We start from the raw sequence: 26,397 nt of genomic DNA, 5'->3' as shown, positions 1-26,397 counted from the left end.
GCCTCTGTGCAGGTCAGCTTTTGGCCTCCTCGGGCCCTGGGAATGGCAGGAGCCAGCCTGCAGGGAGGCAGAGGGAGGGGCTTGGCACCCCCGAGTTAAGCCCCCAGGTGTGGGGGGGACAGTGGTGGGGGGCGCCCAGAGAAGGTGTTGTCCCAGGCACCATTTCCCCTCAATGCGCCTCTGCTCTCATCCAAATGCTAGCCAGAGAAGGCTGAGAATATGTGACTGGCCCAGCTCATCCAAGCAATCTTCCATGGTGGGAATAGGGATTTCAACCTGGGTTTCCCAAGTCCTAGTCCAACATTGTAACTACTACACCACACTAGCTGTCATTTCACATTAGTATAGTATAGCAAAATAAATCAGAAATCCAGTAGCACTTTAAAGACTAAACTATTTATTCCAACCTGAGCTTTCATATATGAAGAAATGAACCCTGAGTTATGAAAGCTTATATAGGATTAAACGTTTCAGTCTGTAAGGCGCCACCAGAGTGTTTTTTTATTTCCCTATAATACAGTCAGAGAAACCAAAGGTTTTTACAGACTTCCTCGCATGACACATACTGGAACATCTCAAGTGTCCAACACTACTTACATCAGGAAAATAAAAATATCCCTCTGAGTTAACTCTAAATGGCAGCTATTCCAAATGTGGAAACACTATGACAACATAACGCAATTATATGAAGCATGGATATGAAGTGCATTTCTCTTAGGGCAGTGAGGAAAGTAGTAAAGATTTCTAAATATTTTGCTCATGCAAATTCATTCAGTTTAGTAATCTCATTAGATTTACTCAACACTCACCAAAAACATTTTAAAATAAAACAGATTAAACAATCTCTCACAGTTAAGAACTATCATCATTGGGTTTATTTACCATGCTACTGTTTTATTTTCAGCTTTGTCTCAAGGTCAAATAAAGGGTAAATCCCTGCAGTTTCAAACAGCATTTAACCAGGTTCAGAATGAGGTCAGAGTGCCTGCTGTGTATTTCTTCAGTCCTCAGTCCTAAGAGAGAAAATGTATACTAGCCAAAAAAAAAAAAGATTCCTTTGTATTCTAAAGCAGTGTCCCATAAACATTTAGAACTTTAATTTGTTAAGTATTTTTAAAGAGAGAAGGCATACCCCATATTTTAAAAGCAGTATGTACTTAGGGCTTGTGATGTGCTTTACATTATTATTGTTTGAAATGGAATAAAAGTGTGCATAAGAGCAAAGTGAGGAGAGGCAAACAGATGGTGCTGAAGGCACTAACATGAAATTAAAAGGTCACTAAAGAAAGAGATATTGAATATCTCTGTAATTCCATGGCTTTCACAAAATCTCAGTTTCTCTTACAACTTCCCTTTCCTTTTGGAAAAAGTATAGTGCCATGGTGATTTGAAAACAAGACTACATGTGATAACCGACTGATAAGCAAATTTTATAAATATATTTTGCAATGAATTTATGCTGTCTGAAAATTAGTGAGGCAATAACCTAGTTAGTAAATCCCAGAAATGCAATAGTAGGAAATAGTGTCAGAGACTCAAAAGATGAGTATTTCCCCTTGCATTTGACAACCAATAAATATCTTTGCATAACCGAAAACTACACATTCCAGGAAGCAAAGTACCATCACATAAACTTATGATACAAAAATAGATAGATCTCTATTTCTCACATGTTCCTGGGAACCAAATAAAACATTGGTTTGGACTAGTCTTTGCTTCATGTAACGATCAACTGTTTCAAGTTAAAATTACTGCCACCAAGTTATTCCCCTTTAAGTAAATGAAACAGTAAATCACAGGTAAACCAAACTTTTTAACAGCTAGGCTCTTCAAGTAAAACTGAAACAAATGGTCTGATTTGTTTTTCAGATATACTGGAAGACATATGGAGGTGAACTGACACAAACATACTCATCCCTCCACTCATGCCAGGTATAAACTCATATTCTCTTCAAATATCCACTTCAAGATGATCTCAGAGTTGTTTTTAGTACCCCCCCCCCTTTTTTTAAACTGGTCATTCTGAATTTTCAATCTCAACTGCTTTGGAGTTTTTACTTTGTGATAAAACTCCCACAATTACTTTATCTGTAGCCAGTTCTTTCAGTCCTTTCATCAAACTGATTGTGATTCTCAAGAGCATTGTCTCATGGAGCTCTGATAGGAGACAAGAAAGGAAACGAAAGAAAAAAGGAAAGAAAAAAAGGAAACAAATAAAAAGTTGGTTGTTACACTTTGGTGGTAGAAACCACCATTGAGTCGCAAACAAATTATGGCAACCTGGTAGGGTTTTGAAAGTAAGACATGTTCAGAGGTAGTTTTCCATTGCCTACCTCTGCATAATGACCCCTAGCCTTCCTTAATCTCCCATCCATGGTTTTCAACTAAGGTTGCCAGTTCCAGGTTGAGAATTACCTGGAGATTTTGGGGTAGAGGGCAGGGTTTGGGACGGGAGGGATTTCAGTATATAATGGCATAGAATCTATCTTCCAAAGTGGCCATTTTCTCAAGGTGAACTGATCTCTGTCACCTGGAGAGCAGTTCTATTAGCAGGGAATCTTTCCCAAACACCCCCATCACCCTATACTTTCACCACATGTGTATCCACACTGCATTTCCAACACTTCTTCAAGAGGATATTTTTATGAAGGGAATAAGATCGTAGCAAATTTTTAAAAAGTGGTCAGAATGGCATCTTTCTAATGATGATGATAATGGTTTCATAAGCTTGCTCTGGGACAAAAAATCCAGTTGCAGTTCTAAAAGAAGTCACATGCCTCTCTGGGCAAGGAGAGAGCCAGCAAAATGCCGTACTTGCTCCTGGGATGATCTCCCCTGCAAGGAAGCATGCAGAAACTCAAACCACAGTGTCTAGCTGGGGTGGGAGTCTGCGGTGCTTCCATCATTTACCAGCTGTAGCCCTCGCAGCTCCACACCTTTAGGGAAGATTACATCTAAGCCAAGCAGAGATATTGTCATCTTCGTCTATGTAAAGGATTTTGGTGATCAAGTCTCAGAGGCCCATCAAAAACCATCATTCCAAATGGAAGATAATGAGGTCATAATAATGAGATAAATATGGATGAGAGCAGTGGTGGGATTCAGCAGGTTCACACCACTTCGGCAGAACTGGTTGTTAAAATGGTCCTTGTAAACAATCAGTTGTTAAATTATTTGAATTCCACCACCGGAACCAGTTGTTAAATTATTGAATCCCACCACTGGATGAGAGTCTTGCAAAAGATAAAAAACTATGCTTTTTTGGCTGATTTTCTAAAGTAGAAGCAGATTAGATTTGCATAGCTTCAATGGGAAGGTCTTTTGTTTACGCACAAAGAGCAGCAACAGAGAATCACCACTACAGCAAGCGCCAAGAAATTCTGTGCACAGAATAATAAGGATTTTACTTTAAAATATCTCGCTGTTGAATTTGTGAAATGTAAGAGAACTGGATAAAATAGATTAAAATGTTAGATAATAAAAACAATAGAGGAACATCAGTTTAAATTATACAATTTACTGGAGGAAATGACCTGGGGGGGAAGGAAAAATACTGTATAAAACCTTCAGTTTTGAAAACTAAGTTAGGAAGATAAGGCTATAACAATGTTATATTATAGCTCTGTGTCTGCACTTTTTTAAAAAATGGAACTGGGTTCAAATTATTTTTTAACATTTTAAAGCTTTCTGGTTTTGATATTAATGAAAAATTTACTAAATAAGGGGTAATTTCAACAGTGGGATTTGGGCAGGAAGTCAAATTAGTTATCCGTAGTCTTTACCTATGTTGTCTTAGTAGTATAAAGTGATTGGTTCACTAATGTCTACTGTTAGTTTTGTAGTTGTTATAAAATCAATAAAATTACTCAAAAATAAATGTTTGCTCAGGAGGGAATATTTATAAACATAATTCTAACTTTAATGTTGGTAAAAAATTGAGGTTTTTTCTATTCTTGCATTTATTGCATTATGTTGTTTAGATTGCACTGTTTCCTAACTTTGTAGTCCTTTTTTAGTTTCAGTTGCTTCTTGTATATATTATATAATCATTATTGTATGTTCTGCTAACTCAGAAATCTCTTTCAACATCAAAAGACCATACATGAAGTACATAAGGATTGTGTATTGTTCTCTTGGCCCAATGAGTCACATTCTGCTGTGCATGAACAGAATTCATATGTAATAAGTATCAGAAGAGACGTTTCCAGGTATGTTTTAGTTACATGTTTGTAACCAATTACAATCTTTCATGTGTACTTTTAAAGAATTAACCATCAATATATAGTAATGAATAAAGATGGTGTGAAATTGAAAAGAAAGTTCATTCTTCTTTCTTCTTCAAAATATTTTAGATTTTTACAAGCACAGTGTTCTGGCTTAGGTCAAAAAATTCAAATAAGTGAAGTAACTGGCAATAGAAGCATGATTATTGTGTAGTATCTTAACTCCCAAAATGTCATAGACTATTCAAATACCATTCACAACACACCCACAGTTTAAACAGAGATTGCATAATGCAGTACGTGCTGTTGCTATAGCAACATCATTGATCACTCCCAAAGCAAGGCATGAAAAAGATTACTTAAAATACTTGGTGGAAAGTGCTGTCAAGTAACAGCTGATTTATGATGACCTCAAAGGGTTTTCAAGGCAACAAGCATTTGGATGTAGTTTGCCATTGCCTGCCTCCATATCGGTTGAGAGAGTTCTGACAGAATAGTGACTGGTCCGAGGTCACCCAGCAGGCTTCATGTGGATGAGTGGGGAATTGAACCTTGTTCTCCAGATTCAAGTACACAGCTCTTAATCACTACATTATGCTGGCTCAAAAATTTTTGCATGAAGTTTAACTATGGTTTTAATTGTTTTGATGATTTCCTGGTGATTGGGGTTGGTTTTCATAGATTTATAACATGATTTTATTATGTATAAATTTGTTGGCTACATAAGTGACTCATGTGAAAGGGGTATAAATGTTGTAAAATAAACAATAAAATAAATAAAATCCACCTCTCATGAATGTGTATGTCGAGGAGTTGAGTTTTCAAAAGAGGTTCTGGACATTATATACTCTGACCACCAAAAACAGGTTTTATGGGACATTTTCTACCCTAATATGAAAAGGTAAAATAAAGAATAAAGTGTAAGATAAACAAGTTAAAGAAAACATATTTTTATATTAACTTTAGGGAACCAGAGACCCACAGTAATTGTGGTCCATAGCTCTCCTTCCCTCAGTGTGAGTGTGTGTATGTGTTAAAAATATATCATATAACCCCATAACAAAAGCAGATTCTAAATGATGGCGAAGTTGAAGTTTTCAACGCATTCCAAGAATTAAAAGACAGGAGAAGCCTGAGATAAGCTTAAGAGCGTTTAAGCTAAAAACTGCCTTATGCTAATATAGACCAATGTCCCCAGCATTGAGTCTGTGAGTGCCAAGATGCCTACTTTTCCCTGTGCCTGGCAAGTATATTTAGAAAGTAGGTGGAGAGCTATGGCCCTACAACATTTCTGCTTGGCACTGGAGAACTAACTGGCTTTATTTGTGTGCATAGTTTGCTGGAGTCACTATAATGGAGGTTACAGAAGAAGCTGGGCTACCAGAAGAGTTGTAGTCAGCATGTGCATCTATCAGAAATGTGAAACTATATTACCCCTTTATTAAATTATTCAGCCACACTGTTCTGCCACCCAAGTGAATCTGTTTTTGGTGCCCTGCACTTGGCTAGGACACAGTGGGGGGAGACACAAGCCAGGTTCAACAGTTCAAACAATAGGTTTATTAGGAGAATTAAGACCCTAACTCCTCCCTTGGGTCTGTCTAAAACTCTAAATCAAAGCACTTGCTCGTCTTGAGCAGATTTGAAGCTGTAGACTCTGTCTTCTCTTGGTTGCTTTCAAGAAAGTCCACTGTGCCTTGCTTCCTTTTAGTTCTTTCAGTCTTTGTCTGGTTCTAATTGCTGTTAACCTTAACTTGTGCTCTACATATCACCATAGACTACAATGGACCACCATATATGTCACGAATATTACAGTCTCCAGCTACCCTTGGCACCTCACTCTGACTGACTGGCTAGAGCTAAAACAGGGGATTGCTGGGTAAAGAAGGAAAACTGCCTCTTGGGAAATGTCTTAAAGGGACAGGGGCTAACTAAAATTGCCTCCCTTTGAAGACTTTACAATGAACTAAACCCATGCTAACTATGGGGAAACTGAAGCTTCATGGGGAAATAACAAAAGCCTCTGTGGGGGCATGACACACACCATCGTCAGTATCCTAGTCAACATCTGTGATATTCAAGATTATTCATCCTTTTTGTATATTTTGTCAATATTTAAGACCAGGGCTAGAAATGATGGCATTCTATGAGTTAAGTATGAAACTGCCTAAATTGCATAGAGAAAGTAGTTGGGGGTCTGATAAGCAAAAAATTAAAATGTGTGATGGATATCCTATCTTTCCTGTGCCTTACAATAATCCTCTTCCCCAAGAACATTTCCCCAAAGTAACATCACTTCTAGTATCTGTGGTCATCTTAAAAGCAAAGCACCCAAGGACCTAAGCAATAGAGGAGCTAAGTTGCTGGTGAGGAAAAAATTTTTAGCACTTCGAACACTCATGCCATACATAAAAAACACCATACTCACATGAAATGTGGCTCTGAGATTACTCCAGCTTGTGAAATAATAAACTCATTATGTACTGACTGTCCTTTCTGCAACGTTTCTTCCATTCAGAACAGTACTTATAAAAATACATTGATTTTTTTCCCAATTCCCCCTTACATTATGTCAGTATTGATATTTATGTAACTTACACAGTAATCGTGAATAGGTCTCCTCAGAATCATATCCAGGTCAATTCAATGGGGTTAAATCCCATGAAAGTATTCTTAGGATTGCAGTTAACACATGTTCATATAGCACCATTTGTTTCTGTATCACAATTTTATACTTAGATATTACCATATAACCTAATGAATATTTAATGAGAGGAAACCAAATCATATTTTCACTCACACTGAAAAAATTAAGCATAATGTCATAGTGAAAATAAATGTACCCAGAATAAAAAGAACAATTAAGTTGAACAGTATTTAAAAATTTCATTTTTTTTTTCAAATAGCCGAAATAGCATACTTATAGTAGTTCTAAGGAACATTAAGCAAGAAGCTCATTCACAGAACTATTTTTGGAAACAAGCTATCTATGAATACATAAGTAAAAACTATACATATGTAGAAACAGTGCCTCTGTTAGACAAAGAACATGCTTAATAAAGAGCAACACTTATTAACTGAGAAAACAAATGTTCACTGTGGGCTGACCATGGAACATGCAAAAAACATACCAAGTTGAAAAGCACAAATTCTGACTACTAATAAAGATTAATTCCTACCCCTTTAAATAGTTTGTAAATAGCCAATTAAAGCTTTTCATGGCATGGAGGCAAATAACATCACTAGGTAAATAACATTCCTTTAAGCCTCTGGGTCTGATGTAATCCCAGGTTATTTCTTGAAAGCTAATCTGATATGGTGGAGTAAACTGATGGCCACCCTTTTTGCCCAGATTAATGTTACAGGAATTATTCCCATAGCTTGGAAGTATGCAATAATAGTTCCTATATATAAATAGGAGCCAAGAATACTCCCGCAAATTATCAACCCATGAGCTTGCTTTCAACAATAGGCAAGGTTTATGCAGCATTTGTATTCCCAGCTTCGGGACAGGGTAGATTCAGAATCTATACTATATCCTGGGCAGGCAGGATTTAAGAGGGGAGTTTCAGTTCTTGATCATTGTCTCACACTATAACACTTAGCTGAGAAATACCCTCTTTCCCAGGAGGCCATTTTATGTAACATTTATGGATCTCAGGCTGCTTTTGATTCAGTACCAAGATTTCATATTTGGGCTAAACTACCAATGCAACAATAGATAAGTCTTCTCTGGTCAATTTTCAAATTGTATGAGAATCCAACAGCACAAGTTCATCGCAGATCAAAGGGTGAACTAATTGACTCTATTTCCTTGATAAAAGGTGCTAAACAAGGCTGTCTTCTAGCCTCTCTACTTTTTAACCCTTACTTAAACAACCCTTACCTCCAAAAAACAGCACTTTATATTGGCTGGTCATGAAGCTAATGTTCTAAACGAATTGTCTTTTCAAAAAGTTCTTTCCCTAAGCAGAAAGTCTGGGCTGTCAAGGGATGGGAAAGAGAACAGGAAGCAAATTTTAATATTTGGGAGTCATGACAAGTTATAATCGCATTTGAAAAGCTCATGTCCACTCACTAACTGAAGCTACTAGGAATAATACAAATGCTGTTCTAAGATTTTTTTTAATTCAATGTTAAGATTTATTTATTTTTTAAAAAGATTTATTTATTAAATACTAAAATAATTCCATGTTTGGGGAAGCTATTTGGATAAATGGAGTTTCTAAGTCTTTGGACTATACAGTTCTTCAATGGATGGCAAGAGTGCTTAGTTGTGTCAAAAGAATCATAGTCAGAGTTGTGTTTGTGCTGCACTTATTTGCATCTAGAGCTTGGATTGCTACTTTTAATCTGAGACTGAAGGTACTTTTTACAGTACCAAATGTCCAAAGAGGGCTCTTGCACCTTTTAGACAATTTTAGAAGCCTGGGAGCAGTATGTAGATAATAGGATTAACTTCCTTAGCTTTTCCCTTATAACGCTTAGGAATAAGGGTATCCAGGAACTGTCAAAGCTGATTAAGATGAGGATGATTGACCTTGATCAAGCTAGCACACTAATTCGGGCAAGGCAAGTGTGCTCCACTTTCACACAAGGGATTCCACTTCTGATCACTCTCCCTCCATAACTGAAATTCCTTTCAATCACTAGTCACAGGTGTGCTTTTATGCTCACCAGATGGCATGTTTGCCAACAGCAGTAATGATAGGACGATTTAATAAGATCCCATTTTGCTTTTGTGGCTATGTATTAGGTTCAACTGAGACTGTAGATCACTTCTTGCAATGCTGCGATCAATGGATTGCCCCCAGGGTTCTTTGGATTACTCCTATTTAGATATTGGTTTTCTATCGAGTCCTGGGTGATAGCCCCACTGCTAGCAGATTTTGATCCAGAAATCACTAGATTTGATGCAAAATAAATAACAGTAATCTCCCTAAAATCTTGTTAAAATGTGTTTTACTTTTTTTATTATATAATGATATAGGTTTATTTAAAAAATAATGTTTTAATTTATGTTTTAATTTTAGGAGTTATGTTTTAATTTTAGGAGTTATATATTTTACTGGTTTGTAATTTTAGGAGTTATGTTTTAATTTTAGGAGTTATATATTTTACTGGTTTGTAATTTTGAATATTGTTATGCTGTTTTACTCTCCAATGTATTGATTTATGCTCAAGATTTCTGTAATAAATTTCTGATTTCTGTAACCTCTGGTCACAATAGCTTAATAATAACGGAAGGAAGGAAGGAAGGAAGGAAGGAAGGAAGGAAGGAAGGAAGGAAGGAAGGAAGGAAGGAAGGAAGGAAGGAAGGAAGGAAGGGGGAAGGAAGGAAGGAAGGAAGGAAGGAAGGAAGGGAAGGAAGGAAGGAAGGAAGGAAGGAAGGAAGGAAGGAAGGAAGGAAGGAAGGAAGGAAGGGAAGGAAGGAAGGGAAGGAAGGGAAGGAAGGAAGGGAGGGAAGGGAAGGGAAGGGAAGGGAAGGGAAGGGAAGGGAAGGAAGGAAGGAAGGAAGGAAGGAAGGAAGGAAGGAAGGAAGGAAGGAAGGAAGGAAGGAAGGAAGGAAGGAAGGAAGGAAGGAAGGAAGGAAGGAAGGAAGGAAGGAAGGAAGGCTCTATTAAGGGGACAGGACATTTTTCTAGCACTAGCTCCCACTCTTTCAAGCTGCAGAGACTGGCCACCAAAGATAGATAATCTTCTGTGGCAGTGCAATGTCTTTGAAATTTCACACAGATGCTACTCACAATTTTAAGCCCCAGATGGATCCTACATGCTACTCATGCTGCCTAATAATTTTATGTTGTTGGGTTTGTTTGTTTTTATTAATTAACCATTTTCATTAGTAAGGGATTTTAATGGCCTTCAGTCCAGAGGAAAGATGAGGTATAAATATTTTGATAAATAAATAAATATGTCAGCTAATTAAGTTATTGTCTTTTTTAAAATATTATTTTAAAATTGGGGAGCTTTTCTGTGATCTTAACTGTTGGTTTTAGTTTATTTGTGAAAGCTCAAAAGCTTTTAGCCCACTGTAGTTAAGGGGTTTAAATCGTTCAAAAATAAATAAATAAATAAATAAAAATGTTGCTGAATGGGTCTCAAGAGGTTCTTTAAGGAAGTTTTTACATCAACTCAACTGAATTAAAATAAAATATGGCATCCCATACCAAATACTTACTGCAAGATAGATGTGTCTGAAATCTAGATATCTTCCTTATCAATAGAATGCTCAAGGAGTTTTATACCGTATTTTAGGTTTATTGAAAGCTCAGTTATGTGGGCAACTTTCTGTCAATTTAGTTCCGGCTGTTCAGTTATTCCTTAGTCATCCATGCAAATGGTTACAAGGAGTCCTAGATAAGCATTTATCTCTTCTATTTTTCTACAATTCAGCAATTTTGATGCCTAATTACTGAGCTATTTTGACCCTAATTAGGATACAGGTTGTTATCAAAATAGCTTACTGACAAAGCAAGCACTACCTAAGCCCCAGGACGACCTCAGTCACATTGGCGACACTGAGGAAGGGACTCTGGCATTTGGGTAAAACATAAAGAGTTTTCGCCCAAACACCAGAGCATCTCCCTCAATGTCACCATGTTGACATCACTTCCAAAAGTGATGTCAGCACTGTCCTCCCTAAGTCCCCACCTTCACCCCCATCCCCTGCCAATTGTCACAGTGGACCTGGCAACCCTAGCTTACACTGTTGCCTTAATAACACTGTTGCAAGACTTAACTTCATATAAATGACAGCCAAACCACAAATCTGTGAAATGGCTGTGTTTATACGAAGAAGCTCAGTGATCTACAAGTGTTAGATTTTGGATAACTTCACAAGAATTAAGATCGTGTTAATCTTACATCTCACCATAATGTACCCCTTAATGGTGTGCACATTACAAGCTATATCTACTTACCTGCCACTACCTATTTGCAAGGTGCCAAGTTCCAGGAAGATTCCCGTATCAATACTGACTCTTACAAGATTTTCAAACTAACATGTATGCAGTTTTAAGGAAGTTGTTCAATCAAGGTGGACTGATTTAAATCAAGTTTCTGTCTTTCCAATTAATATAGTTCTGAACAAGAATGTATAAAAATTTAATTGGGGGAGCCCTTTGGGGGAGGGGCGGTATATAAGAATGATTGATTGGTAGATAAATAAATAAATAAATAAATAAATAAATAAATAAATGTGCGATTAAAGTATGTTTCCAAGGAGAATAACCAAAATTATTGATCACACAGCCCACATGTCCTTTGAATTATAAAATTCACACCTGTTTAGGCAAGCCATAGCATTGCTGTGTACTTGAATTCTTTCACTCCTGCTTCCCTATATAGGGTTTACTTTCTACAAAATATGTCAAATGTTATTCAATTATAGCATAAGCCAGACTGCATATAGGAGAATACACATGGAATGAGACAACTGTAAGTTCAAAATGAAATATTTCATTAAGAAATATGACTAGCTTGGGGGGTGAGGGCTGTGGTCCTATTAATGCAGCTTAGAGAATGACTGTCTAAAATATACCAAGTATGCCAAAAAAGTTAGGCAGATAATTTAAAATGAAAATTTCTTGACAATACATATTTTCAAATTTTACTTGGCTAGTGTCATACATGTTTTAATAACTTTCTGCTTGAACTACTATGATAGGTTAAACACTGGGGAGCATCACTAACTTAAATATAATATCCTAGCACTTCAATTAGTACAGAATGCTACATCCAGAACATTGGCTGGAGAGGGTCGTATCACTCCAGTCGTGTCCCATTTAGACTAGATTCCAATTTGTTTCCACACACAATTCACAATCCTGACATTTAAAGCCCTATATGGTTTGAGACTATGGTACCTGACTGACCACCTACCCTCTTATGAACCTACCTCACCACTACAGCTATCTTTGGAGTCTATCCTTCAGGTACTTGCACCTTCAGAGATTAGGCATGTGGCAACCCAAGAGAAGGCCTTCTTGGTCATAACACCCACACTATGGAACTCTCTCCCCAGGGAGACTTTTTTGGTTCAGGTGGTGCTGTCTCAATGATTCCTCATCTCTGCTCAGTGTTTTAAGTACACTTTTATGTCTTCGTATTTATTTTAATTCTACTTTGAATGATGTGTGAGGTTTTTTGTTGGTTTTAAAACATGGTTTTATTATGTATGTATTACTTTGTTAGCAGCCTGGGTAGCCCACATGAGAGCAGAAAGACAGGACACACATTTCATGAAATAAAATAAATACCTGATTTTGTGCTCTAAGAATTCTTAACGTATGCTAATAGATCAAAAGGAAGAAACAGTAAACCAATGCATATAGTACAGGAAAACTGATAATCACTGTGCACACCACCACTGTAAAGAAACATACAAAAATGCTGAAAATGGACCCCACACCTCAAAAAAAAAATACCCAACCTTTTAGATTAGGCTTCCTTATTTCATAGTAACTCCTCATTCATTCATACTAACATTGAAATGAAGATGGAGTTCACTGATATAAGTTTATAAATTCTTATAAGCAAGGCATTTTATATATTGATTTTCTTTTGCACCTAAAGTATGTGATTCCTGAACGGAAAATGCAACATGTGATAATCACGCACATATAAATCACTGCATGTACTCAGATGAAGATGCAACCCATCATGGCATTCCAGTACAAAGCAGAGTAATCTACATGAATACAGAATTACCATACATTGTAACGGAAGTGACTTACGCATATATAATATCAGTAACATATAAAACAGCTTGGAGCCATGGGTGTATCATACCACTCCCAGAAGCTCAGCATAACAATGTAGTAGAATGCATTTGCTTGTGAGTTTTTCCTACTTCCTCTTCAGCACTTCATTTGTAAACTGGAAGTTCTGGAGCAGACACATACACCCCCAATAAAAACAATATGGGTCGTGAGTCAATCCTCCTCTAACAATACACCTTGGATTATGCAGGCAGATGATCTCATATTGGCTTCATTGTTGGACTATCATTTTGTTGACAGAAAATTAAGGAGGGCCGAGGGCCTGAATCAAGACTGTGAGTGTTTGGAGGAACATCTGACCCTGACAAAATCCTTGCGCAGATTTATCTTTCGCTCAGGTAACCACGACAACTAATAACAAACCTTGTAGTTCCCATTCACTGTATCTTCAGTCTACTCAAAGCTCATTATGAAAACCAAAACATTACTTTTCAGTTATGTTTGCTTTGCTGAAACACATGGAACTGGCTACTGTCTGAGATCAGGACTTAGAAGAGGAGAACCCTGTTCATTAGACTAAACAGGAGTATGGTTAGCCATGAACTGAAATGCAACATATGGAGAATACTACTGGATTCAATGGTTGTACAAAGATTCAAGCTCTGAATATATGATATATAAATAGCAAAAAGATGGAACCTCTCCCTCACTGACCCAATGCAGCTGAAAAGAAAACTAAAGATTTCAGACCCAGTACTCAACAAGAAAATCCTTTAGCTGGCCCATCTACCATGACCCTCCATCTACTATAGAAGCACAAATCTGATTTCATTCCAGCCATCTCAGCCAACGAGTATTTATCTCAAGGAAGACTCCAAAACTATCATTTAAATCCTGCTAGGCAGCGTATTTCTTTAAATTACTTATTTGCTACTTTGCACTTTAAAAGCCCTCAATTCGGAAGTAACAGCTAGTCAGTGCCTCTGGGCATGCGCAAAATGCCGTTTTCCTCCCCTTCCTCATAAATTTGGCCTCAGGAACAAAGACAGTCTTTGAAAGACTTATAGCTCAGGACTCGTTGCCCGTCAGGGATGAGACTCTGATTTCTGCAAATGGAAATACAGAAAGCGGGGGAAATACAGAAAAGTTCCGGACAGCAGCCCGGGCCGCGCCTGGAGGTTCCTGGTCAGTAAACGAAGAAGAGATGGGCCAACAGACATCAAAGCAAAAGGGTCAGGGAGCTCCAAGGCCAGACCCCTCGAGAGGCTAAAACGAGACTGAAGCTCCAGAACTGCGACGCCTCACCAGGAAAGGGGCCAATCTGCCATTGCCGCAGGAGGAAGAGAAGCGGGTAAGGGGAAAGGAAGGGGCACAAGATCCCCTTTGCACTGCGTGGCAGAGCAAGGCCGGGGGAGCAGCAGGACTTCTCTCCACCGACAGTCTCCCTCGCCCCCGAGGAAAGGCAAACAACATGCAGCCTCCTCTGGGCGAGGCCAAGCCCTCCCCTGCCCCGAAAAAGGAACAGCAATACGAGGACGCCCGATATCTTCCCCAGCGCAGCCTGCAGGAGGCGGGATTCAGTCGCTCTGGCCGGCGGCTGTGGACGTGAACGCCGCCTGGCCCCCTCCTGGAGGCGCCTGTACTGTATACCCCACACGCACCCGCCACGCGAAGGTTTTACCTTTCCAGTCCCGGCCCTGCAAAGGACGCCTGGCTCGAGCCCCGCCGCCGCAGCACCTGGAGACCGACATCCGTGTCGCTCCTGAGCGAGGGAGCCGCGGCCAGCGGTTTGCAGCCTTGCGCCGGGTCCTGGGCTAGCGTCACCCAGCCTCGGCCGCTAGACCGGGAGGGAGGGAAGAAGGGCAGCAGCAGCCCGGCAGCCCCGCGCTTCTGCTAAGGAAAGGCGCAAGGGCCGCAAGGAGGACGAGCCCCGCTAGCTGCCCCGCGCTGGGCAAGATGGAGCTGGTGCGCAAGATCATCCCGCGGAGGGCGCAAAAGCCCCTGGAGAGGGTCCCCCCTCCGTCCTCCACGGCGCTGAGCGGGAGGGGGCGTGCAGGGCTTCAGCCGCTCCCGCCGCCCGGGCGAGCCGGTTGGAGAGACTCGCCGAGAGGGGCGGGGAAAGGGGCGGGGAGATGCCCTGCAAGCATAACAGGCTCCTTCCGTCCCGAAAGGTCTCCCAAGAGCCTCGTGTGTGACTAGAGGAGGAGGAAGGGGGCGCAGGAGGGGGCTCGGCCAGAGGCCGGTCTCGACTGGGCGTCGCTTGCCGACGTCTGGTGTGGACGACGGATCCGGATTCCCGGCAGTCTCGCGTCGCTGAAACGTGTCTGTTCTTGAAATGGTCTCCCGTCCGTGGAGGTGGATTAATGCTCAATAGCAAGAGAGACGAATTATTTCAAGGAACTAGTGAGGTTTTTTTTCAGCCCAGTTTTACATTCGACCGGATAAAAGCAGCAACCGGCTTGTGGGCTTCAGTTCTATGGGGATTCGACCCCATTAAACCAACTGCCTTGCGTTTAACTCCTGCGTCCCTGGGGTTACGCTGCAGGTTCGAGACTCACGCGTTCATGGAAAGGCATGGCTGCTGGCGAGAAACCTCTTCCACCTAGTCGGACACCGCCTCGCATTTGTAATATAGGTGCGCTAACAGATCAAAGACGTAGTTCCCACGCCAGAAACATACTTTTAGCTAAACACTGGAAGGACTCTCATAACGTCCGTGTCATTTTATGTTTTCAACTAAGTGGACAAAGTCTGGGGAGTCACTGCAGAAAGCATTTGGGCTGTAACTTGAATTTCTGCTTTCTGTGTTTTTATAGTAAAGATTATCTTGTACCTCGTCCGATTTCTTTAATAAACAGATATGGCCCACTGTATTTCTGGCTCCACATCAAAAGTAATTTGAAACCAATAGATTCTAGCCCAAGCTTAAAAATTAGTCCATAACCCTTGCCTTTAATTCCAAAAAGATTTTAAAACTTACACATTGCACGTGTAAAAGTGTAAAGCACTATCTAAATTAATAGGCTTTGTATAATACCCTCAAAGTCATATAACAAAACAGGCGGCTGTAAAGGGATGGGTTGCAAATTATTCCCATTATTCTGATGCATTATCACATTTGTTGTTGTTCCTACTGTTGGAACACAATCCTCTATCTATTCTTAGACAGAAGAACGTATGGCACAAACAAGATTATTAATAAGTCTCTCAACCAAAAAGCTTCCAAGCACAGTTTCTACAAGAGTATATTAAGATCCATTTGCAATGGTGGCATAGTGCCCACTACTGGACTAATATTTTCTTCCGTGTATATATTCCTTTGAGCTCCATGTAGTCGCAATAAGATTTTAAAGTATTGTAAAATATCAATTGAGATAACTATTTTATGGTTGAACCCTGCAGTACTAAGCATGATTTAGCCAGTGCTTGCATGAAATTCAGGAGAACTTGCTCTGAGCTAAAATGAATGTAGGATCATAGTCTGACATACCTGGAAATAAATTTCTGTCAATATCCAGATGAATATTCTTAGAATTCATATCCTTAATTATTTGACTAGAAGAGAGACCATCCAAGTTTTCTGAAACCCTAGGAGAATCTTCAGCCAGGGAGAATTTGCAGCCAGAAACATGCACACATATTCTTCCTCTTTCCACCATCCATGCGAGGAAGAAGGCTGTTTTTAGTGAGAAACCCTGAGCATGAACTCTACAATAAGTGATTAGAGGAAGAAGCCTCCCACTTCCTGACCGTAAAGGCAGAATCTAGAGAACTGGATAGTCTACATTCCCAGCCTGCAAAACCTACTTCTGACTTATGGTGACCCCTAATGGGATTTTCAAGGCAAGAGACATTGAGAGATGGTTTGCTGTTAACTGCTTCCTTGGTGTTAGAGTTGTTGCTTTCCTGTTTCCCATGCTGGGCTTGTCATATAACTGGAACTGAACACTAAAGGTACATGATGACGACAAAGAGATAAAAGGGGAAGAACTCTTGCCAAAATTATCTTTGCCTGTTTACTGGGAATTGTTCATTGTACATCTCCCTCCTCATCCATCTCCCCAAAAAGAAGACTTGAATTATCACAGTGAACATTCTATACATTATATAATTAATTTGATAGTAATTCAGTTTCATTGAACTATATCTAATCAGGTGAAGTTAAAAGAGTAAAACTTTAATGGCCTGATATACAGCCTTAGTTTCCTCTCCTTTGTTTACCAGACTCTTAACAAAAAAAAGCAGATATCTCCCTAGTGCAATAGAAATGGTAGTCTAAAGTCCCTGTGAGGAAAAATGTATTTTATTATAGTTATCGATATAAGATATTCACAATCACTTGAGTTTAGAAATTGAATTTAAAATCTAATCAAACCAGTTCAAAGCCATACTGAATCCTTACATTACATGTATATCAGGAGTTCTGAAGGCAAATCTGATATAGTTAGGACATAAAAATCCTTCCGTTTAAAAAAAAAAAAGATTTTTTGCAATACTGACATGCTTTCAAACGTATGTGAGCTTCTATGAGTGATACACTAGTATTAGGTACACGAGTATTAGGATTTTAAAAAACTAGGGTAAGGATTTCCAGGCATTATTTTGAAACCAACTGGTTACTTCACCATTTCAGGTAAAGGCCACTATCTTGCTCAATCACTGCCTGTTACTACACCAATAGCTCATATGAATTTAACCAATTTCCACAAACAGAAGCTAAAGGAGTGCCCATCATATGTTGTGCTATTGTCTTCTGCTTATTGCAAAATTAGGAAATGGGAAAGATGTGCCTCACAGTAGCTGTAAGAACCAGGCCAAGATATGCGAAGGCTGCATTGCAATCTTATTACACAACTAAAAATATATCAGTTCCCAGCAGGATATCACTATTAACATTGCAAGAACAGCTGATTCTACCACAACATACAATTATCTTAATAGTGGTCAATTACGCATAAGGTTTTTGTGACGTGATGGGGGTGAATGTCCTTCGCAGCAAGATTTCTTGCATGAACCTGTTTCCTGGAGCCCCGCTTTCACTTTCAATTCTCTGCCACAAGCAAAACCACTTCTAGCAGGATTTAAATTTTTGCTTCACTGCCAGAACGGGGAGATTTTCCAGTGAGCCCAGATTTTCCAGTGAGCGAGCTTGCTTGCTTGCTTGCTTGCTTGCTTGCTTCCTTCCTTCCTTCCTTGCTTCCTTGCTTCCTTCCTTCCTTCCTTCCTTCCTTCCTTCCTTCCGCCCCCCACTCCCTCACGCCACTGTCTGAAATAAAGTTTTAACACCACTACCCCCAATCATTGAGGAGGGCAGAAACAGAGAGGTGGAGGTGGAGGGATAGAGCCAAAGAGATGCCCTTCTTTTGTTGTCCCTTGCAAAAGCCTTCTCTGCTGCTTTGCATGCCTTCTGTCTCAATGCCACCCCCCCCCCCCCATGCTGCCACCTCCTGCTTCTCTAAGTGCACAGAGATGGATCTCTTGATCTGTGCACTTAGGGAAGCAGGAAGGAGTTGGCAGCATGGAGTGCGGGCAAGGGGGAAGGTGTGCAACACAACAAATAAGTCTTTTGCAAGGGAGGGGAGAGAACACTAGGCATCACTCTCATTTCTTCTCTTGCCTCAGTGCCACGGCAGGTGAGGCCACAGTGGTTCCTACCCTGAGATGGGAGGGGTCGATGCACACGCATTTTTGGAATGGGGAGGGGGGTTAGAATTCTGCTCAGTCAAAGCTTCAGGGCCCATCCTTAGAGATCAGCTAGAATGAGGAATCAGTGGCCAGATGGCCCACTGTAAGCAGCACACCAATCAAAGCAGATCCAAAGCTGGAAGAATGGACAGAACAAGCCCATCTTGGGAGGCCACTGAACCAGGTGGGCTCTGTCCCCACAGAACCCTTGGCATCTTCTTACTAAACTCCTGGACCTTTGGAGGTTGTTTGTGTAGTGAGACTCCCATGTGTAATGAGATCTGTGCCTTTAAAGCTGTTGATGGGCGGAGTTAAGAGAATCAGAGTCCATTTAAACAACTGTTGGGCAGGCACTAGGCTGCCTCCTCGCGTGTAAACAGAGAAACATGAGTAATGGGCCATTGCAAAGGATGCACTTCATCAAAGCAATCATTCAGAATTAGTGAGAGCTGCTGCTTGATAGAATGTTGCCCTTGGAGCCAAAATCCCAGTTTTAAATCCCCTTTCTTGCCATGAAGATTATTAGAACTTGAGTTAATTCACTGGCTTTTTCCACACAGACCATTTAAAACATTCTGCAAACATTTTAAAAAGAACCATTTTGGCTTTTTTTGTCTGCATAGCGCAGAACACTAAAGCGTTGCTATTGAAAAGGGTTCTTTTTCCTGCCGCTCTGTCATGCCCACCATTTTCTGCTGCTTGATTTCCTCCATGCTGTGCACCATTTGCTGTGTTTCCCACAGAGGTCTCCTCTGTTTGCAGTGTAACCCCCTCCCCCCATTTCAATGTTTAAAGTACATGAATAAAGTTAGTTTTGCCTGCCGATTCCATGCAGACGAAACCTCCGTGGGAAACAGCAAATGGCGAACAGCACAGAGGATCTCAAGCAGCAGAAAATGGCAGGTGCAACAAAAAGAGCTTCTAAATTGGGCAGGAAAAATGTTTCCTGCACTCTGCACAGTGAACAGGAAATGATTCTAAAATGTTATAATGGAAAAAGTCACTAGTTCAGATTTTTCGGAATAAAGCATTTGGAGGAAAAATAAAATAGTTCCAAAACATTTTGAGCAGAAAGCTGTGCAGACATCCTGTATGAAATGTTTTATTTGCTGACCTCAAAACATCTTACCTGTGTTGTTCAGAATGGGCCACTCACTTTCTCAGCCTACCCAATCTCACAGCAGAGAACCACATAGACTGTCCTAAATTTTTCCAAGGACAACACAATAAAAGTGTAATTGCTATAGAACAGTATGTTCTTGAAATAGCAGTAGTTGTAATTGGATACTGTCATTCTATTTAGAAAGGCAGAGAATATTGCAAATAACAATTGCTAAAACATTTACAAAATATTAAAGGGACAATATATAATAGAATCACAAAAAGAAAAAAGAAAAGAAATAGCAAAAACAAAAGATAAAACAATCAGTAGAATGAAAAGGGAAATAAGTTACATTGCCCTATTGCTTAAAATATATCCATAATGTAGTTTGTTTTATGGCTATTAATTATTAGAGGGTTAGATTGCTAATTGATTATTATGCAGGAATTGCAAATATGAATGAATTTTCACATGCATAACACCACAAACCTTCCTGACATGCAGCATTTTCCAAGGAGTCAGTGTTTATAGTGTTTAATAATCAGATAGCGTTCACACATACATGACTTGGTTCATAATCCCAAATAAGTCCCATGCAGATATCAGGACACATAAAATTGACAATTGTTCTGATCAAGAGCACTCTGTCATTGATGATCATGCTGACTGGTCTTTTAGAATGGGAGGAAGATGTTGCAGTCCATGCAGGCCAGACTTTTGATATGTACATTTAAATTCCTCCTATAGCAGGGGAAAGTCAGCCACATCTCCCTCCAGATCTCATGGAGTAACTTCTTTGTCCTCTGCAGTGGTAAATAGTACTCCAGATGAGGAGAACTGGAATAGCCCACTGTTTCCTTGTCTCCTGCTGTGTATGGTGATTTAAAGATATGCATCTGGTGTCTGGGATAAGAGATTAAATCCCTATACAAGCCCCTTCCCTAATATCCTTCAGCCTTATATCCCTTATATCTCAGGCCACCAGTCTACCACCACCTTCCCACTCCTGTTTTCTCCATGCAAATTTCCTCAAACAGTAGGAAGGAGGAGACACAGAAGTATTTATGAGTGAGATAAAGAGAAGCATTTCTGTTTCCATATGCATCACTCTTCCACTCTCTGACTCCAAGACAGCAGGAAGATCTTCTGGCCATCTAATCACTTGAAGGTTTTCAAGAAATTTTGCTGGGGGAGGGGGGATACCTCCCAGACAGAGTGACAGAACCAGATCTACAAGCTCACTTTACAACTGCTGTCATAGAATCACATGCAGAGTTGTCAGTATGCGAATGAAACTTTTCCAGTTAAAGGGTAAACTTGTCCATTATCCCTCATGTTTACATTAGCTATTCAATATATAAGAAGGGTATTCTCATCTTTTTCAGCTGCTTTTTTAAATGGAGAATTTTTAAAGTCTATAAACTGATTAGTAGAAGAGCAGAATACTCTGCACATATCTCAAAATATGTTTTCTAACATACACTAAACTATCTAAATCAGTTCACTTAGGAAAGAAATTCCATTTATACTGCTAAGTTTCCTGGTGCATGATCTTCATAGACAAAGGAAATATGACCAGTGTTGGTCATTCCTATTATTCCTAAAGCTATGGATGATCACTTAATTTTATCTGGAATTTGAAAAAGTTAGGAGTTTACAGGGACAAGTTTCCAATGTTTTCTGTCTTTTATCTTGTGAGACTCAAGGCAGCTTAATCACTTACATGGGAGTTGAGGAGCCTCTCAAGGCTCTAGTCACTTACCCAGGCTCCCGAGCATTTATGCCAGCCTGCTTAACAAAATCATCCAGCATCAAATCTATATTAATAGAATAAAGTTTCCAAAAATCAACAGTCCTTGATCAGTGTCTGGATGCAGGGGTCAAGAAGGAACAAACTAAAACTGAATAAAGGCTGATCTGGGAGTCCAATGTTCTAGATGTTCGGTCCCCATGGGATGCTCCTGTCACTGGTAGATAAGGGGGAGGGTTTGAAAGTAGATTTGGGCCCAATCTTGTTATTAGAGAAGCAAAGTTGGCAGTGTACTTACAATCACTCTCTTCCTTAAACCTAATATAGACAGTTTTTGTATTTTTTTATACTCACCTTACTACATTGATCTATGCATTTGTAATCTCTAAAGTGGATTGCTGCAATGCTCCTTACATGAAATTGCAACAGAAGACAGCATAGTGTGCTGCTAGGAACATAAGGGGCTTGGCTGGAGCATCTGCTTGGTGCACTGAAGATCCCAAGTTCAATGTCTAGCAATTCCAGCTAAAAGGATCAAGTAGTAGGTGATGTAAAAGACCTCCAGCTGAGACCCTAGACAGTTTCTGACAGTCTGAGTAGACAGTACTGGCCTTGATAGAACAATGATCTGATTCAGGATAAGATAGCTTCAAGTGTTCATATTACATTACTCTTAAAAATAACACACTGGTTACCTAAATGCTGTCAATTCATTTTATGGTGCTGGTTCTTAAGGCCTTCCTTGCATCTAACAGAGGGCCTTTCCCCACTTACCGTAAGCCCCGCGCTACTTGAGGAGAGTAGCGCGGGGTTCCTCCTCCCTCCCCACGGCAGGCGCGGCCACAGCGCAGCCGCCCTGACACTGCCGCTGTCGCGCCCCCTTAGCGCGCGGCATCCCAGGCGCTCTTCCGAACGGCGCCTTTTGACGACCCCGCACAGAGCGCGGGGTCGTGGGGACGCCTGGGCGCACGCCTGGGATGCCGCGCGCTGAGAGCAGCGTGCGGCATAGGGGGGATGGAAGGGAGTGGGGAAAGGCCCAGAAAGACAACAGAATTCCTCATTCTTGGAAAATATGAATTGCATGAGGTAGCCAATTCAGAATTCTTAACTACATTTAACCCCACTTTTGTATGCAAGAAAGAAACCATACATTTGTTAAAACACCCACTTCAGATGTCACAATAATTTGTGTTCCAAATAAGAAGCCTTCGAGATATGCAAGGAAAGAGAATGCCCAAGGCTAAGGACTTCCTGGCTCATTCTTATTAAACAAAACTACCATTTGTAAGTGACATCTTAATGGGGCTCACTGGCGTAATGCCCATTGGGCAAGGTGGGCAGCTGCCCAGGGCATCACCTTGTGGGGGGCATCAAAATGTTGGGTTCTTTTTTGGGTATTTTAGTGGTTTTCCATTTTTGGCCTGCAGGGGGTGCATTTTATAGGCTAGTGGCACCAAAATTTCGGCGTTTCATCAGGAGACTGTCCTTATGCTACCCCTCAAGTTTGGTGAGGTTTGGTTCAGGGAGTCCAAAGTTATGGACTCCCAAAAGGGGTGCCCCTATCCCCCATTGTTTCCAATGGGAGCTAATAGGAGATGGGGGCTACCTTTTTGAGGGTCCATAACTTTGGCCCCCCTGAACCAAACTGCACCAAACCTGGGGGGTATCATTAGGGCAGTCTCCTGATGAGACCCGGAAAGTTTTGAGACTGTGCCTTCAGAAATGTGCCCCCCACAGCCTGCAACCCCATTGACAGCAATGCAGAAAACTCAATGCAGAACAAAGATTCTTGGGCAAATTTCTAGGATGTTCCTGCAGGGGGTGCATTTTTGGATGTATCGGCACCAAAATTTCAGGGTATCATCTGGAGTTTGGTGCAGTTTGGTTCAAGGGGGCCAAAGTTATGGACCCTCAAAACTGTAGCCCCCATCTCCTATTAGCTCCCATTGGAAACAATGGGGGATGGGGCACCCCCTTTGGGAGTCCATAACTTTGGTCTCCCTGAACCAAACCTCACCAAACTTGGGGAGTAGCATAAGGACAGTCTCCTGATGATATGCTAAAATTGTGGTGCTGATATGTCTAAAAATGCACCTCCTGCAGACACCAATGTCCTGGTGCAAAAAAAAATTTGGTCGTGGTGGAGTGGCCGCCCATGGGGGGGGGGGGGCATCCAACTCAGGTTTTGCCCAGGGCTACAGTTTGCCCAGGGCTGCCTCGTTATGCCCCTGATGGGGCTGATGGATGGTATTTAGCTTCACCCCACTAGGCTATTACAGCTGCAAGCAGATAAATATACTTCCTATGGAAAGACTGATTATATGCAGTTTTGTTTGCTTATTTCTTACAGAACTAAGTAGATCTGAAACATAAATTGAAAGACAGTAACTGTTTATTCTTATCTCTTTGCCCTGAGCATTTTGGTAATTATGAACATTTGCTGTGGAAACTCTGAAGGATCAAGTTTTTAAAAACGTATTTTAAAGTCTTACTCCAAAAAAAAAGTAATTTTTCCAACGAACCTGTTTGGAAGAATAATTGAGATTCTTAAACTAACAATATTTTTACTCCATGATGACTATCTACCACTGCAAACCTAATTCTCAATGTAATATGGCAAAATATTGATGTGTAGGATATATAAATATTGCAATCCTGCTTGTATAGGGAGCAGCAGATGGCCACTCTGATGTGTTTGCCCTTTTTGTCAGTGCAACGGACACCTCCGCCAGCAGAGGGAGCAAAGACGCTGGTGGCTGTCCCCCCTTCAACTCCACAGCAGCGAAACCCAAAAATCGGGGTCGCCATGGAGCAGTGGTGGCATTTGCTCAGGCGCTGGCATTGGGGGGGAAGGTGTGGGGCACTCCCAGGGGTGAAGCTGATGTTAGTCAGATTCCACTAGCGTTCCAGCCAAGGAATGGCAGCCCCCACTCACAGACTTACACCACACAAAAGTGCAGCAAAAGCCTGTGTTGCCTATGGGGCAATTCAGGTGGCAGGGGGGCTTTTTGCCCCCCCCCCTTCTTTGCCACTTGGAGCCCTTTTGAAGGTAGCATTGCTCAGCTTTCTCAATGCCACTTCGGGGCACTGCAGTGCTCCCCCCTCTCCCCCCCCAAGCTGGACTGCACTGTAAGTCTTATGACACAATTGTAACATAGATATCAAGGAGAAATTGCTTCAGGTTTTAGCAAGCCAGCCAAAGTGCTCATACATATGAAGGGGAGAGAGTCTACCTGCAACATGCATCACTTCTGCATTGCTGCATCACTTTGAGTGGTCTACCTGTAATATGCATCACTTTCTGTCTTTTCTGAACAACATCCTTCAGTGCAGCTATTATTACTCCATTGCTGGGAGGCTAGGACACTGAAGATAATGGACTCAGAACTACCTATTTTCAGAGATTTAGGAAGTGACAGTTTTCAGCTAAAAAACTGTTTATGATCAAAGTTATCTAGACATTGCATTCCTTGACCCTACTGGAACAGCATCAAATTTGCAAAATTATAATCCAACTTCATGTTTAAGATTTATGTGTGTAAATATTAGAAAATGTATGTAAGTGCATGTGTAAATATTAGGAAATGTATGCATCAGGAGATTTCCATGCTGAGATATTCCCATCCTCAGATATTTCCATGCTTCACACCATTCCTCCAGTTACTTGTAGGTCCCATCACTGCCCACGAACAGAATGATCACCACTTCATCCCTCTGAATTCCTATTCCAAAGTAAAATGTGGCATAAATCCCTGGGCAGATGTAGGAACCATTTCTGTTCTGAAAGCCCTGTGGAAGCCGACTGAAGTTGGAAATGCCCCCAGACTGCATTGGAAGAACATGCATTGCATGATAGCTTCTGGGCTCAGGCACTGCGCAGTTGGGCTGCATAGCCCCTTTGTCAGTACATTTGCCCCTTGCGCTGGTAGAGTGGGTACCCATGTCAGAACATCTTCGTACTTCCAAGAGTCCTTTCCTCATCTACCCTCCCATGGGTTGTGGTGTTAGCCTATCCTTCACAGCTGAACTAATCCTTCCTTCCTTCACAACCTAGTTTCCACTGAAATTTACCGGTACATGCATTTGAAACACTTGTCAAACTAGGGATCTGATCCCACTATGGTGATCCTGTTTTGACAGGGCTTGCCACTTTAACTCTGGCTGGGAAGAGGAGCAAGATTCTAGGTCAGATTTCCATGGTGGGCAAGTTTTCCTTTGCTACACTTTGAATGGCAGCACAGAGTTTGCAAACACTTTTAAAATCTAGCTTTCCGTGACAATAACCAGCTTCCTCAGAATAAGAAAAAACCCCACTATATTCATTTTTTCTTTTTCTATTTGGTAAAGATTGCAAACACATCATGAGGTAAAGTGGTATGTGGTAAAGCGATTAGAAGGTTAGATTAGGAACTGGGGGGCGCAGGTACAAAGTCCCAGCCAGTCAGTCTCATTAACCATCGCCCAGTGTTGTTGGGTGGATGAAATGGAGGTTAGAACAATATTGTAAGCTACTTCAGGTTCCCACTGGACAGAGCAATTTTTCAGGACAGGATTAAGAAATCTATAGACTCTGGACTTTTCTGTCATGCCCCAAAGCACTTCTGTTTCCCTAACAGGAAAAATATAACCTGAATGAAGTTTGGGGGAACTTAAAGTCTATTTATAATAGGACATTTACTTTGCTACTTTAATAAATGATTTGTTAGACACATAGGTTGGGGTGCTTGTATTTTTTTTTACATGCATTCTATTGTTAAAGGCTTCTTTCCAAAACAAATTCTTTCTTAGCCTCTCCGCTCTAGTGAAATAAATGAAATGGCAAATCAGAGACAAAGCTTGGCCTCTCAAGTAAGAACAGCAATTGCCACAGGCATTACATGCCGTCAGATATATTAGCTCAGTCAGCTTTCTTTT

General features: G+C 40.7%; 1 protein-coding gene across 1 annotated transcript in view; it reads right to left on the bottom strand.

The window, feature by feature from the left end:
• The window catches only part of PFKFB4 (6-phosphofructo-2-kinase/fructose-2,6-biphosphatase 4), a 75,708-nt gene extending 60,644 nt beyond the window's left edge, over positions 1 to 15,064 (bottom strand). The window contains exon 1 of the mRNA XM_048488043.1: positions 14,628 to 15,064. Coding sequence (XP_048344000.1) covers positions 14,628 to 14,697 — 70 coding nt within the window. The 5' untranslated portion in view covers positions 14,698 to 15,064. The remainder of the gene's footprint in view (positions 1 to 14,627) is intronic.
• Between the last annotated feature and the right edge of the window lie 11,333 nt (positions 15,065 to 26,397).

This window comes from Sphaerodactylus townsendi, linkage group LG03, assembly GCF_021028975.2.
Source record: "Sphaerodactylus townsendi isolate TG3544 linkage group LG03, MPM_Stown_v2.3, whole genome shotgun sequence".
NCBI classification, from domain to species: domain Eukaryota; kingdom Metazoa; phylum Chordata; class Lepidosauria; order Squamata; family Sphaerodactylidae; genus Sphaerodactylus; species Sphaerodactylus townsendi.
Note: the sequence above shows the minus strand (reverse complement) of the source record. Positions and strands in the feature narration are given on the sequence as shown.